We start from the raw sequence: 16,029 nt of genomic DNA, 5'->3' as shown, positions 1-16,029 counted from the left end.
CCAAGGCAGAATTAGACTAACTAAAAGTAACATTATTTAAATTTGTAAGAAAATGAAAAATTGTATTGGAGTTATTTGCTCTTCAAAGTTTTCTGTCTGTTCAGCCACTCTCGCCATGAGTCAGAACTCAGAAAATAATTAACTATATCCCCAGCACTGTAATTGTATTTTATTGGTCTGCAGGTGCATGCAACAGCTCCTCCCTCTACAGTGTGGGGTTATGCTGCCCCAGGCGGGAGAGGAAAACTTCCAAGGTTTTATTCTGCGAATGTGTCTCTAGTTCTATATACACTCAATGTTTGCAAAACTAGTGTACTTCTGTTGTGCCAGTTAAACTGTCAGGACACAAAGAGAAGAAGTGTTTGTCATGAAAAAGTATTTTGGTACGCTGTATGAGGCATACTTCGCTGGACTGGCAAATACCAGACTTTGGAGAAGGACTACAACATTTGGACGTGAACAGGCCTTCAATGAAGCGCATTAAAGTAGGAGGCTTTAGTTGCTAAAATCTTCTGCATATGTTTTGTTGTTGACTCTGTGACAAGTTGTGTTTATTCTGTTAAGCAAACACAGATATGGCTCTTCACAGACGATGGACAATTTAGGGAAGAGAGAATGTAAAGATCAAACCAAATAATTACTACATTCTTTGTCTAATCCCGTATTTATGTAGAAGCCGACAGAGCTCCTGCTGCAGGCAACAAATAAAGTTGGACTCCTCGCTCCAAAGGTCCTCAGCCGTGGGGAACACAAACAACAACTCTGACATACAACAAGCAATGGCAACAAAGGAGACGCTGCAGAAAACCTCCAAGGAAGTTTATTTTCGTGTCCTGCCAGATAAATATGAGCCTTTGATCGAGGATGAAGGAATCGACGAAACATCGGAGGAAAGGTTGAGGAGGAAGGAGAAGAGGAAGAGGAAGAGGAAGAAGTACAGGAGGGTAAGAGAAATATTGTGTTGTTGTTGTTCCTACACACTCCTGATCCAAGTTTTACGACTAGCTGAAAACTTGCAAGAATTTACATTTTGCACTTTTAGAGCTTAAGGAGGTTCTAAGTAGAGTACGGCTCTCAAACTCAATTTACCTGGGGACCGCTGGAGATAGGGTCTGGTTGTGGCTGGGCTGCATGAAGTATTGGGAGCAATGGTACAAAAGAATGAGAAAGTTTTAGCAACATAAGTGTACACAGGATTTTAGTTATGGTGTCTGAAAAACAGTAAAGCTATTTTAAACTCATTTAGAAAACACAACATATCATGTCTCTCAAGTAGATCAATGCTATAAAGTAGAATCATATCAAAAAGAAATATTTTTTGTAGCATTTACACTACTCCTCCATGCCCGCGCCTGGTCATATTTTGCGGCCTGCGAGTTTGAGACCCCTGAAGTAGAGCTTCAAAATGCAAAAAGAAGAAATGGGAATGAGACCAACAAAAATTTAGCTATCAATTTATTGCAAACAACATTAAAGTGAAATAGGTTGTTCATCAGCTGATCAAAACTTTAAGACCATGGCTTCAAAAAAACTTGAAACCCCCCTTAAAATAGAAATAAAATGTTCAAAAAAAATCACTCAGTAATGAGTAATTGTGCTATTCTTGTTATCCTCTCAAAAGTTGGTTTGGGCATGCTTGATGTCAGTGTTTCCAGGAGGCTAGTGGGAATGTTGCTCCAGGTGGTGAAGATGGCTTCCACTGTCTGGAACCTACGTCCATTTTTGTAAACTTCCCTTGCCATCCACCCCTAAATGTTTTCAATTGGATTTAGAACAGGGGAACACGCAGGATGGTCCAAAAGAGTGAGCTTGTTTCTCTGGAAGAAGTGAGGCAGGCAACTGCAGCGTTGTCCTGTTAAAAAAGCCAGTCATTACCACACACATGAGGGACTTCAGTCATGAGGGATGCTCCCTGCAACATCTCCACATAGCCAGCTGCTGTTTGACGCCCCTTTACAACCTGAAGCTCCATTTTCATTGAAAAAGCACCCCAGATCATGATGGCGCCCCTCCACTGTGCCGTTTGGAAAACATCTCAAGTGGGATCTCCGTGTCATGCCAGTAACGTTGGAAGCCATCAGGACCGTCAAGGTTACATTTTTTCTCATCAGAGAATAAAACTTTCTTCACCCTTTCAATGTCCCATGTTTGGTGCGCTTGTGCAAATTCCAAAAGGGCAATTTTGTGGTGTCAAAAGAGACAAGGCCTTTGAAGATGTTTTTTGTTCTTAAAAACCTTCTCTCGCAGATGTCATCCGATGGTTATTGGACTGCACTCGGCACCAGTAACAACCGTCATTTGGGCTAAGGATGGTCCCGTGTCTTGACGGACAGTCCATCGCATCCTCTGGTTCAGGGTCGATGGCATTTTTTTGGGTCTACCACTTAACTTCATAACCCTCAGGGTCTTTTAAAAAGTGTTAAATACTGCGTCCAACGTCAGCAGCAATGGTGCGCTGCGGGAGGCCTTGCTTATGCAGCTCAACAATCCGACCACGTTCAAAGTGAGAAAGCTTTTTTGCCTTTGCCATCAGAGATCATGACAGTGTGAATACCTGACAGAAAATTACATTAAATCCACATTTTTGCCAGTATTTTGGCTTTTAAAGGCTGTGGTCTTAAACTTTTAAACGGCAGATGAACAGCCTATTTCCCTTTAATGCTTGTTTGCAGTAAATTGCTTTGTCAATTTTTTTTTTGTCTCACTCCCATTTCTTCTTTTTGAATTTTAAAGCTCTACTTACAACCTCCTTAGGAGTGTATATCAGGAGTATATATACTGCATGCACTAAAAAAGTTCTGCTTAGAACCTCCTTGAGCTCCAACAGTACAAAATGTAAATTCTTGCAATTTTTCAAAGTGGTCTTAAAATTTGTATATATCATATTATATTCTTATTAATTATTATTATATTAGAGCTGTCAAAGTTCACGTAAAGGTTTCTCGTCACTTCTCCTTCAAGCTCGGGGCCCCTACCAGTGGTCTGAGAGTTTGAGGGTTCTGCACAGGATCTTAGCTGTCCCCAATATCGCACTCTTCTGGCAGAGACGTTAGATATTGCTAGTGCCAGAATACTGCATATCACGATTTGAATGTGTCTTTTTAATGCTTTATGTTTGTATTTTCATTCATTTAGCCATTGTATGCTTGAAAATGCTTAATTTAGGCAAAGACATCTTAAAATTTGCTGAAACATGCATACCCTTTTTAACTATTAGGCTGTATTCAACCACAAAACAGGATGATTTATTAATTCATATATTTTTGAAAAACCGTGATAGAGTGAAGCCGCAAACATTCCAACCGGAATGTGGCAAGGGACGACTGTACTGTGTAACAAACACTTTATTCCTACAGTTAATTATTTAGGTAATGAAATAAATACACATTGTAAAAACTGTAAAAATTCCAAATCGGATTGTTTATTACGTTTCACGTTCATTTAAGACACTAAAATCATAAAAAAAAGGCATAGGTGTGCCAAGTTTGACCTTTGAACCTAACACATTAGAGCAGTGGAAATATCGCCCGAAGGGGATGCAATGCGCTTGACTGAATTTCAACAGACTAACCTGATACTTCCTCATGGGTAGAACCTGAAGAAGGCCTGCAGTTTCACATGGCGCTGCCTGGTGTCCGGCCTGCAGAGCCTGGCTGCCTCCTACGCCATGCCGCTCTCAACTGTGGCAGTGGTGATGGAGAATCAGCGAGCAATGTCCAGCAAAGCATGATGAGACCGAGAATGGAGCTTCACTGTGACTTGTCCTCCTGTCAAATTATAAGTTTGTAAAATTTTGTTGGTTGTTTTTTTTACTTTCTTTGTCGCAATTGTGTTTGTCATAACAGTAAAATGATTTGCATGAAGTTGTCTGGCATTTGTTTCTTGATTTTTTTAGTCAATTCTAGGAAATTAGTCTTAAATGTTTATAGCCTTGTGATCTCAATTCTTCTTTCATGCTTGTCCAGCCCATGTTGCCTTCATCAATGCTTTGTCTTGTATTCATCTGTATTCAGAATTAAAGATTATAATTAATTCCTTGCATCTATCCTTCCTCTGAATTATAGTCAGGTAAAAAGCACGGAGACCCTCTTTGATTATTTTTGCGTATAAAAAAAACATCATCAATGTCCTGAAATTACCGTAGGTAACAAAAGTTATTATACTGTGTAATTATTTATCTAACAAAAACTATGCTAATATACAGCTGTATCTGGAAAAACACACATCCTTTGATGATAATTAAATAGCTTTAGGAGCCCCCTGCAGCACTAAGAACAAGAAGTAGCCTCTCTCGTGTTAAAAATATTGTTAGTCTAAAGTCCAGGGCCCAAATTTTTGTCCCAGTCCACTCCTGAAGTAAGGAGAGCACTCATACTAGTTCCCATACTTTTTAAAGTGGCATACCGCTTCAGACATTTACCCCCTACTCCTGGAGACTCCTGGGCGCTTAAAAATTAATTTTTAATTTTAATTTCTTTTTCTTCAGCAGGTGATTTAATTGATGAGCTCCTTCCCTCAAACTGAAGGTGTTGATCATTAAAATCACCTGCTTTAGTGACTGGCTCGAAAGAAAACCTGTAGTGTCAGAGTTTGACACCCCTGCTCTACGTGTTTGTGATGAACAACTCAGACACACAACTAGTATTTTGAAAACAAGCCAGAAGTATTGTAATGGTAACAAGAGAGCAAGACTGTTAAGTGACACTTTTAAAAAGTAAGTTAGCAGGTACTCCACTTGTACGGGCCAAAAAAGACCAGAGAGGCAATGAGAGCCAGGCAAAATGTGTAAATAAAGATGCCACAAAGTCGAATGAGATTGAAACGTGAGCGATCACACACACTGGCATAGATAGAACTTAGCCTGTGACAAGCTGTCATCAATTGACTACACAATTTACAGACTATTTTTCATTCTCTCTATCATAAGAAATAAAGTGAACATCAACACAAGACCCATTGTGTACTTTTATCTGGTCGCATATATGCAAGTGCCAACGGGGCAGACAGGCGATTCCTGTTTATCATGTTTAGCATGTTTATCAAAATGAAGCGTAGTGAAAGATTATGATATTTTAAATTGTTTTAAAACTAATTGTGGTCAATATGTGTGAGGATTTGACCTCCGTCCAGAACGAGGATCCCAGGATGCGAGAGCCAGCAGGTGGTGTAATAATATTTATTACACAAAAGCAGGAAGAATACAAACCATGGAGCAAAAGTACAGTTTAAGAAAAGTATAACTGAAAATCATCCGGAGGGTTCACGGGGAGAAAACACACACTAGGCTAAACTGAAAGCGCTACCGAAAAAGTAGGGGTAGAACGGCAATGACTAAAGTTCGGCTAACAAAAAACACTAACAGCATAAACAGGCTAGGCACACGGGACCACACACACTGCAGCAGGCAAGTGTGGGGAAAATTAACTAAAGGCGCAGCGGGGTGCGACAACGATCTGGCACCATGATGCAGGAGCTTGCTGCTTATCAATCATCTCCCTTAACGAGCTGCAGGTGTGCCAGGAGGGAACTGGGTGGTAGGAGGTGCGCTGAAATTAGGAGCGGAGGGAGAGCAGGAGAGAGAGCAGCGCACAAGTCCTAACAATATGTGCGTAAATAATGAGCTACATATGTATATATAGCATATTCATACAATATATTACTTAAAGGGATACTTCGATAGTATGACATCCCCATTTTTTTCGAGGAGGTATTTTTGTGATGCAAATATATAAGTATACTGTTTTGAGAAGCCAAACTCTTTACTTAAATGACCCAACAACTAAGCGCAACTATGTCATCAAATCCGACCACAACTGGACTTCCGGGACCAAATGGGAGTGTAAGTCATTGTTGATGTAATAGACATGTCAAAAACTCCAAACTATCCCTTTAACATTGTCTTTAAGTCCAGCTCCTCACTAATCATCAAAGTTAAGAGGGTGTTAAAGAGTGTTTTCTTGTTTTTAACACATAAATATCAAAATGTGTCTTCTTACACTTGACAATTTTATTTAAAACATTAGCTGTACAGTTAATAAAGGTTTTGTAACGCTCAACAGGGAAGGAATTATTACTTCCTGTTCTTATTTTGGTGTACTTCCTGCTGGGTGCAAGATGCAGTCGCTTGACACCATTGTAGCAGTGCGTCACAGCTGGGGACAATTAACAATCAGTGGCCAATCAGTGTGTATGAGCGTGCGCATAGGGGTGTGTTTGTGCGTAGGAGTGTTTATGTGCGTGTGTGTGGCATACAGGGGTTTGATCCGTGGGGTCAGGTGCTGGGCGATACATCTCTGCCGCCCGTGCCTCCGCCGGGTGGGTGGAGGGTGTGCCTCCTGCATCCCTTGGCGGGGCGGCCCTGTGTCGGGGGTCGGGCGGGGGTTGGCCCGGGGCGGGCCGGGCTCCGCTCCCTGGGGGTGGGGGTGGCGGTGGGCGGGAATTGGCGCTTCCGGCGCGGGCGGGCTTCTTTCCGGCTGTGGAGGCGTCTCTGGGCCTGCCGGTTTGTGGCCCCCGGTACCCGTCTGCCTTTGTGGGGTGTGATCTCTCGCTGGTCTCAGGGGTTGGCAGTCCCCCGGCCCGCTGGCGCCCTGTCCTTGGCTGGGATTACCTCTCTTCGGCCCCTTACTGGTCTTCCCGGGGGGGGGGCTCTCTGGGCTGGCTCTTGGGGCACTGATCTTTGTGCTGCCTGCCCCTATGGGCCTGGTGGCCTTCTGGCGGCCGGGGCCCGGCCTTGCTATTTGGGGCGGGGCTCTCTGGGAGGTGGAAGGCGGCCCCTTTCCTTTCATGCACTCTCAGTGACAATCACACGCCCACACATTCCTGCACCTTTACATATATATGAAGTCTTCCTCACATACAGAGATACCTGTACATATGCACACTCACAGTACATACGTACTTCCCCACATTACTCACTGAGTTAACCAGGGTGTTATTATGTTGTTGGTTTTATTACAGCGACGGCGATATCAGCAGTATGACTATATATATATATGTGTGTATGTGCGGTATATATGTGTATATATATATATATATATATGTATATATATATGTGTATGTATGTGTATGTATGTATATATATGTGTATATGTATATATATATATTTTTTTACAATGATGTGCATTACAGTAACTTTGATTCTATTCACTATCATGGATAATCATTTCATTACTACAGTTATGTGTGACTGTTTCAATGCGGTATTATCATGGTGATCACTATCATAATTCATCATTTCATGACTGCTATTGTGTGCGACTGTTTCAATGCAGTATTGTCATTGTGATCACTGTCATAGTTCATCATTTCATGACTGCTATTATGTCTGATTGTCATTGACAGCTTTGTCATTGTGGTTGTTGATATTGATTTGTCCTTTATCCTTGTTCGTCTTTATAGTTGTCACGGACATTTATTTGCTGATGTCGTTCTGTATGTTTCTGTTGTTCTGTCACAATTGTTGTTGTTGCTGCTGTTGTCCTTGTCTCTTGTCTCTCTTTTTTTTGTTTTTGTCCCCTCTCGCCCCCCCCCCCCCCCCCCCCCGTTAAAAAAAAAAAAAAAAAAAAAAAAAACAATCAGTGGCCAAAGGAGTCAATCTGACTTTGTTGGTTCATTGCCTTTGTTTGGTTGTCCTCCATGCTGTCTAGAGACGTGCTGCTTACCTGTTGCAATTTCAATGTACTTACGGTTTTATGTGTTTGGAGAGCCCTAGGGCTCTAGGGCTCACACAAAACCGTAAGCCAAATGGTTCGAGAAAGGGTTCATTTCTCAAAGCTTCATGTGCACACGAACCCCCCTGCTGGCCAGGTGTATAATCACAGGCAGCTGTATCTGAACCACATTGTGTAGGATTCATTGAATTGTTGTGTCCATGAATAACAAAAACTGTATGACCAAATCATGTCTCTACATAAATGACACGTGTGTAGAATAAAATATTTTTTGAATATATCGTGTTTGTGTACATTTTCCCCAAATGGTACTATCATACGACATGGCGGGTTGTGTAATAATGTTTCTCGTCACTTTAGAAAGATGGCAGGCAGAGGACAGTGGAAGTGCTTGTGGAACCATGAAGGCATTGAATATGCTTATGTAACTAGGACAGTGATGTAGGGGACAGGGTAGATTTTATTTATTTTTATTCAGAAATAACACTTTCTCAACAGTTTTTGGTTTTAAACGATTTTTTTAAAATAACTTCTCCAGCCTTTGAAAACACCCTTTCACAGGGAACAGAAGACGCTGGCGTGCACAAAAATGTAATTGCCAGTTCATATAAATGAATATTTAGTTTCCATGTAACCAGCCCGCGCTGGGGCTCGAATACAGACCTTCGCAATGGGAGCCGAGAGCGCTGACCACACGACTAAAAGTCCGCACTCTCGACAACGTGTCTATCGAAGGTCTTAAGGTAGAGGGAGTGAGGTTTACCAACGTACACTTTCACAGCCTCACAGGCTAGCATCCGTTACACCCACACAGGGGAAATCCTCCTCTTCCTCACTGGCTCTATCCTCTCTCCAAACTATCTCCAAACTATGCTCTCCAAACTCTAGTATCCAGACTCTATAACCTCTATCCAAACGCTGAAATGACTGCAACTCCTCATCAAAAAGCCACATTTTGAATGGAGCCTGAGGGGTTTATATTGCTGTCAAACCTCGCGCCAAAATGAACATACAGTGTACAAACGATACGATTCTACAGTTAATATTTGTTAATATTTCTTCCATTATAAAATGACCAATTCTATAAAAGTGGTAGTCTTACAGTATTTTCAAATGTGCAAAAGAGCACATATCCCCAGGCATGCTGTAAAGCAGGGGCCGGGAACCTTTTTTGGCTAAGAGAGCCATGAAAGCCGCATATTTTAAAATGTATTCCGTGAGACCCACATCATATTTTGCAACACTCAATATGTGTGCATTTTTAAGCAAGACCAACAATTTTAGAATACAATACGTCGTTGAATTGATTCTTTTTAATAACACAGTTCTACTGAAGCTAACCAATATTAAGTAAAATATTTCTTACCATGAACGCAACTTCTGGTGCTGCATGGTTTTACATCGTACTCCGTATCGGTCTTTCTTTTTGCCATCTTCTTCATCAAAAGGGTTTGCTGTGCAGAATTAGCTAGCTGACTGTTTAAAGGAGGGAAGTTTACTTCTTGACCTCTCAATGACCCGGGTAGGCTACCACATTATCCAATAATAATCAAGTTTTGGTGTTTGACCTAGAAAATATGGGAAGGACGGCTGCCATTGGCTCTGGCCGCCCGCATGGCACTAGAAAATGGATGGATGGATGGATTAAAATGCATGACAAAGTTTTATATTTCGAACATTATTTTTAATACTGTGATTTCTATAATGTTTTACTTTAAAATGTCAGCAAAAAAAAGAAAGAAATTTGATGGTGTTAAGAAATGTCTGAGAGCCAGATGCAGTCATCACACAGAGCCACATCGGGCTCCCGAGCCATAGGTTCCCTACCCCTGCTGTAAAGCATGGGTCTCCAACCCCCCAAATTTTGAGGTGTAACAATAAAAAATAAAAAAAAAACACTGAAAACAAATTTGTAATTAACTACATAAAATTGTATGTAAATGCATATCAATTTTGGAAATATGGGCCATTATTAATCAAAAAATAATATTACAGTTAGAAATCCCCCAGTTTTGCAAAAGTTGTTTCCTGTGAGCGGCGACATGTCCACTTTGTTCGACTGTCCTTGAACGCACCATCAAACTTTAATCGGTGCACAGATAAGACTATTATAGTTTCCCCTTTTTCTTTCACTTCATATTTGGTCCCAAATGCTCACACTATGTGGAAATGCATACAGGTAAGATTTGATGACGTTATTGAGTGCTAATGTGAATATTTGTTTGTTGGATTTGTGCACAACCTCAAGTTAATTCATGCTAGTAAACTGCAAGGTATAATCTCTCTGCAAAACAAACTCCAGACTCATACTGAGTGCTTTTGATTTGATGTTGTTCCTGGCTTAGTTTTACACAATATCTAATATATAATCAATTAGATCGCTAGAATGTACGCATTGCTATAATTCTATCAGCTCTAACAGTGCCACAACCAAGTACACAACACTGGAAGAGAAGCGAACCACCATAAATGCTCTCCCACAAACATCAGACACAGTTCCACTTCACACAGTTCATATGACTGCATCATGCAATCAATCGTCTAGACACCTTGAGCTGACACATTTCACTCCTGTCACTGACAAAACTATTAAAGAGATCATCTTCAGTCTGTGTCAATCAACGTGCTGCTTTGATGAGTTACCCACTAGATTTCTGAAGTCTGTGCTGAGCAGTTTTCTACCACAACTCACTCATCTAGTTAACATACATACATTACTTCAGACTGGAATATTTCCAAAGGCCCTAAAAACTGCTGTCTTAAGCATCTTCTAAAGAAGAGCAGTCTTGGTGCCACAGTAATGAACAACTATATTAAAACCACCATTCTTGGGAAAAGTCTTAGAAAAGGTTGTATACCAACAGCTTACTGACTTTCTCCTGTCTAACAATGCGTCTGGTAATTTCCAATCAGGCTTCAGGCCCCATCACAGCACTCGGACAGCTTTGATCAAGGTGACAAATGATATCCGTCTGAACACAGATGCAGACAATGTCTCAGTTTTAGTTCTGCCGGACCTGAAGTGCTGCCTTTGATACAGTTGACCATGTCACTATCAGAGGTTAGAAAACTGGGTGTGAATCTCTGGTACTGCTCTAAACTGACTCAAGTCCAATCTCCAGGGACAGGATGCACTTTGTTGGAATTGTTAACAGTTTCTCAAACCAAATGCTATGACCTGTTTCATTGTTAAATCCGCACATGCTTCCATTAGGCTGGATAATACGCAGCTACAATGTGTCCTACCACAACTATGCAGATGCCACTCAAACATTAACTCAAAACTCAAATTAATTACGTTAGCATTTGTTTTGGTTTGCTGGACTTGGACTGCCAAGATGGAGGATTATATATCCCAGATCAAAAACATATCCAAAATGGACATTCAGAAGCTGATGCTGGGCAGGAGAAGCAGAACTAAGGCCCGGAGAATAAACCATTATTTCCTCCTAAAATGTGTGAAGTCCAAATCTTCCACTGTCTCAGGCAAGCGAGTCTGCCTAGCTTGGTTGAGAAAGGGGTCCGGGATGTTCGAAAACCCAGTGGAAAGTATTTATTGGCTGTGTCTTCCAGGATTGCCAGTCAGCCTTTCTGAATTTCTAGGGTGGCAGAGGCCTAGAACTACAGGGGTGTCCAAACTTTTTCCACCGAGAGCCGCATCCTGAAAAGTCAATGTTGATATTTTTTATATGTTTTTTGTTGTTTTTTTTAATATTGTGTACAAAGGTTAAACAAAACATACAGCGTAATTCAGACAAAACTTTGTGTTATTTGTTAAGTGTCAACTGTTACATTGTCTTTGCTGTCACTATTTTTTGTCCCTGCCATCCATCCATCCATTTTCTATGCCGCTTATCCTGACTAGGGTCACGGGTATGCTGGAGTCTATCCCAGCTGACTTCGGGCGAGAGGCGGGGTACACCCTGGACTGGTCGCCAGCCAATGGCAGGGCACATATAGACAAATAACCATTCACACTCACATTCATACCTATGGACAATTTAGAGTTGCCAATTAACCTAACATGCATGTTTTTGGAATGTTGAGGAAACCGGAGTACCCGGAGAAAACCCATGCACGGGGAGAACATGCAAACTCCACACAGAGATGCCCAACAAAGATTTGAACCCAGATCTTCCCGATCTCCTCTGACTGTGTGGCCAAAATGCTAACCGCTAGGCCACCGTTCAGCCGCTGCCTTTTCCTCCTCCTTTCCTACTCTGGCAGGAGGTGATTCCACTGGGCACACCTGTAGTTGAGTACTGCCATGCAACCCTTTCCAGCAGCTGTCTGTACTTGAGAGGAAGAAGGCCCGCAGAGGAGCTAGTAAGCTTTGTTGCTACTCATCATTTTGGTATGTTCTATTTCTCTATTTTTCTATCTCATTCTGCTATTTTTTGTTGTAGTTGCAAAACTCTCTTTGGACTGTGTAAACTACTGCCCAGTGGACCATGGCCTCCTCCTGCTGTGCTTTGGGAGTTCCTATTATTTGTTCCATGCTGTGCACCTTTGGCCCCATGGCTTTATGTCAAACCTTATTTTGGACTGTATTAAAGAACACCTACTTGTTGCTACTCTCAGTCTCTTGTCTCTGCATCTGGGGTCCACTAAAGAACAGAACGGAATAGTCAACATGCGAGCCTTTTGCTCTATCTTCCATGCTCCTTCCATATGCTCCTTTCTAACATGGGCCGCAAACAATAAAAAACAAGCCATTGTGAGCCAATGGCCCACAGACCGCAGTTTGGACACCACTGGTTTAAATGAAGAATGAAGAAACGTGTTCTACTAAAATGTGTGTTGGTTGATAACTGTTAAGCACTAAATGCACACTGACTGCAAGCTGCCATTGTCCTTGCTACTTTTACTACTACAGCAACTCCTGGTGGAAGGGGAGCAATGTTGTCTCCTGATTCAGCCTCAAAGAAGCCTCTCCACTCATACAGGGCTCTTTTACGCTTAAATTAGACATGGACAGAAACAACAAGGTCTAATGGGATGTCTGCCTATGCACACATCGCTACAAAATCCTCAATTAACTGTAATACCCGTGCTTGGGGTTAAGGAATTCGAATGCCTTTATTAAGCAACAAACGCAACATGTAAACACACATCCTCAGTTGCACTAGCATGCCCTGCTGAACCGGGCAAATTCCACTCACGCCAGCTGACAAGCTCGCAAACGAGATGACTTTCCAAGATATTTTGTCGCAGTTCCAGGCACTGTAGACCAGTGGTCCCCAACCTTTTTTGACCAACAGACCGGCTTGTGTTCGTACATTACAGCAATCTAATTTATGATATTTATGATGCATTGTGTAAAACTAAGACATGAATAACATCAAATTAAAAGCACAAAATGCATGCCGACCCACCATCCACCAGTTCAAGTTCCAGACAAGTTTTTCCAGAGAGATTATTACATCACTGTTTGACGTGTGTGGTAAAAGGCAGTGTGCTAGCATGAATTCACTTGAGACAAATGTGCACAAAATCGGGCCAGATTATAAACAGTATAATACGATTTTTATTATTATTTTTTTTCATTATTGCACTTCACATCTTACACTGCGAAATCCTTCTACAGTTTTGAAGCATTTTAAATGAAACTTAGGGTAAATGAGGTCATTGACATGAAGATGTGCAAGACATGTTTTTTTTGTGTTTGTTTGTCGGACAAAGCGTTGCCATGGTAACTACAATTTTACCAAAACCTTGTCGAGCAAACTACTTCGTTTTAAAGCCATTCATTTCAAATTTGGTGTCTATGATGATCCGTAGGTGCAGTTCTGCAAGACACTCTTTGTATTTGTACTCAACACTGCATTGCCATGGTAACCACATTTTTTAATAATCATTGTCCACTCTGTTTATTGATAATTTTACTAATAGACAGTAAACCATAATAATTCTGTGTAAAATTCTACAAGTAACAAACTTGGTATTCACCTCATTGCCCTCATGATATCACATAATATAAAGCAATACTGGGGGCGGAGGTATTAATCACTTTCAGTGATATTTCTAGTTCATTTTACTTTCTTGGCCAGTTTCCTCATTGCCTTACTCTTGCTCCCTAGCTCTCCTCCTTTCTTGGTTCTCTCGGCTTCCTTCTTAAGTTCACTTGTTTTTTTTCTGCAATAAAAGTGCAGTCGTGCATTGATGAACTTGCTGATCAATTTGTCCTTGAGATTATGACAAGCTGGTAGAGAAATGTCAGAACACAGTTCCTGTGCCCTTTCCACCAACATCATCTTCACATTGTTCTTGTTTCTGAGATCACGCTCTACTCCACGAAACATAAGTTTAACTTTGTTGAACTTGTCAAACACAGAACCAGATACCTTAATGAGGCTTCCTTCTTTGTACTCCTTGAGGTGGGTGAGTTTCGAGGCCTGGTGTGCCTGGTGTGCTTGGTCATGTGAGTTTTTTTTATCACGGCCTGGATGCGTGAGTCACATGTTTTTTCATTTGTCCTTTTACATTTCCCACACAGTATCCCGCCGAATTACACAGGCTATCACGCTCAGCTTGGCAAAGTTCAGCTACCCCTTCCTGATCCTGGTCAGCTTCAGAATCACAGCCTTCAGCTGAAAGAAAGGAAACAGAGAACAACAATTAAGAAGGAATATAGACTATAAAAAACATGAAACATGTATGTACAAGAAATTGGAATTCTCTGAAGCTGTGGGTCAGCAGCCTAGCTATGGTCTCCAAGAATAAATGTCACACGTCGCTTGGGTGAACATATTTCTTTTGTAGGCCCACCACGCTTTTTTGGAGGCTTTCGTGGCTTTGGGGTACTGCGGTGGCAGAAGATGGTAGGCACTGCAGAATACTTTAGCCTCCTTTTCTGATCAGCATGCTCACTTTCAAACTGATAAGCATCAAAGTGTGCCTGTTCATTACAAAAAGAAGACAACTGACCCTCAATAGAGAGAAATACGTCATGATTCAAGATGGACTATGCTATATGCTGTAAGGGCTTACAAAAGTAAATCTCAACTTTGTCAAGACTGAGTAAATAAAAACTGCTAAGTCAAAAGAGAATTCTAGTCAGAATAGATACAGCCATGTGTTAATTGAGCATATTAGAACTATTCTATGCACTTGACTGCATGCATGAAAACATTGTTGAACTGTTATGGACATCATGTATGAATGCTTTGCCAACTGCTTATTAAATTAACAAATTCAGTCTACATAAAAAATATGAATTCTGTTGAATATGGAACAGTTGCATTAACTTCAACATTTGATTTCAACTGTAAATGGAATAAAAAGCAGAATTTCACGATACATTCAATGCCAACAGTTTTCAAAATGAATGCAGTTTTATAAGTTTGCTCGAGATCATGGATGACTTTATTTGCAACCAGAGGTGATTTACACAAGGATCATTCTTAACTCTAAGCATCCATGCCTTTTATAGTATATTTTACGTTGAGGCTACTTTCTTATATCAAAACAATTAAGTAGAACACAATATTTAGGTAAACACACTCTCTCCAAAACGTGCCAAGCTCATTAAGAGATGCCTTAAACTTAGCCCCAGGTGGCTCTGTCAAGTTTTTAAAACATTGTGACATTAAACATTTTAACATATACAGAGCCACGGCCTCAGGAAGAAGTCCCAAAAAGCAGGCCATTTATCCCTTTAAAATTGCTCAAAAATTGTTTGAGAAATTATTTTGCCACATGTCACATGACACACCTTGAAGTTGAAAGCATGTTCTTTCCTCACTTCAGATTATTCAGGATTAGATCTTGTCTAATTAGACGAGTATTAGATCTACTACTAGTAGGCTAATGATTTCATTTTCAGAATAATTCATTGGCATTGCTTAATTAAGCCTTATTATTATGATCTGAAAAAGTGACTGTTGATTAATTTAGATGTATCAGCATCACAAAGGGTGAATGGCCAGTCCCAGCCATAAACAACTGTTCAATATTTTTGTATTATATGTCACTTTTTGCAATCATAAGCAATCATTGTAATTTGTATTTGTGGAATTCACATTAAACAGAAATTCACAACACCAAATACAACACATGGACCGAACACTCTCAATTGACCTACCTCGCACAGCTTTGAAGACGAGTTCGTCTTCCAGCCCAAACGGTTGATTTTATTCTCCCAAATTGTCCGTCTGTTGAGATCTGAAGGCAATCTGTACAGTTTGAAACCCTTGTCATGTCTATCTGTGCATCCAAATGCACAACAAGCCGGCATTTTTGGTGAATAAACAAGAATACGGCCAAGAATACTGTTGTAGATTTAGTCAAATCGATGTCCCGAAATAGATGTATCAATTGGTATATTCGCAGAAAAAGAAAAGGCGAACTCAAACGCTAA

General features: G+C 40.8%; 1 protein-coding gene across 1 annotated transcript; it reads left to right on the top strand.

The window, feature by feature from the left end:
• The first annotated feature begins 222 nt into the window (after nt 1-222).
• Nucleotides 223-4,000, top strand: c1h1orf115 (chromosome 1 C1orf115 homolog). The gene is made up of 3 exons (XM_054785846.1): nt 223-485; nt 674-944; nt 3,593-4,000. The coding sequence occupies exons 2-3, from the start codon at nt 780-782 to the stop codon at nt 3,728-3,730; spliced, it is 303 nt and encodes a 100-aa protein (XP_054641821.1). The 5' UTR covers nt 223-485; nt 674-779; the 3' UTR covers nt 3,731-4,000.
• Nucleotides 4,001-16,029: the final 12,029 nt, after the last annotated feature.

This window comes from Dunckerocampus dactyliophorus, chromosome 1 (genome assembly GCF_027744805.1).
Source record: "Dunckerocampus dactyliophorus isolate RoL2022-P2 chromosome 1, RoL_Ddac_1.1, whole genome shotgun sequence".
NCBI lineage: Eukaryota > Metazoa > Chordata > Actinopteri > Syngnathiformes > Syngnathidae > Dunckerocampus > Dunckerocampus dactyliophorus.
This window is presented reverse-complemented; position numbering and strand designations above follow the sequence as displayed.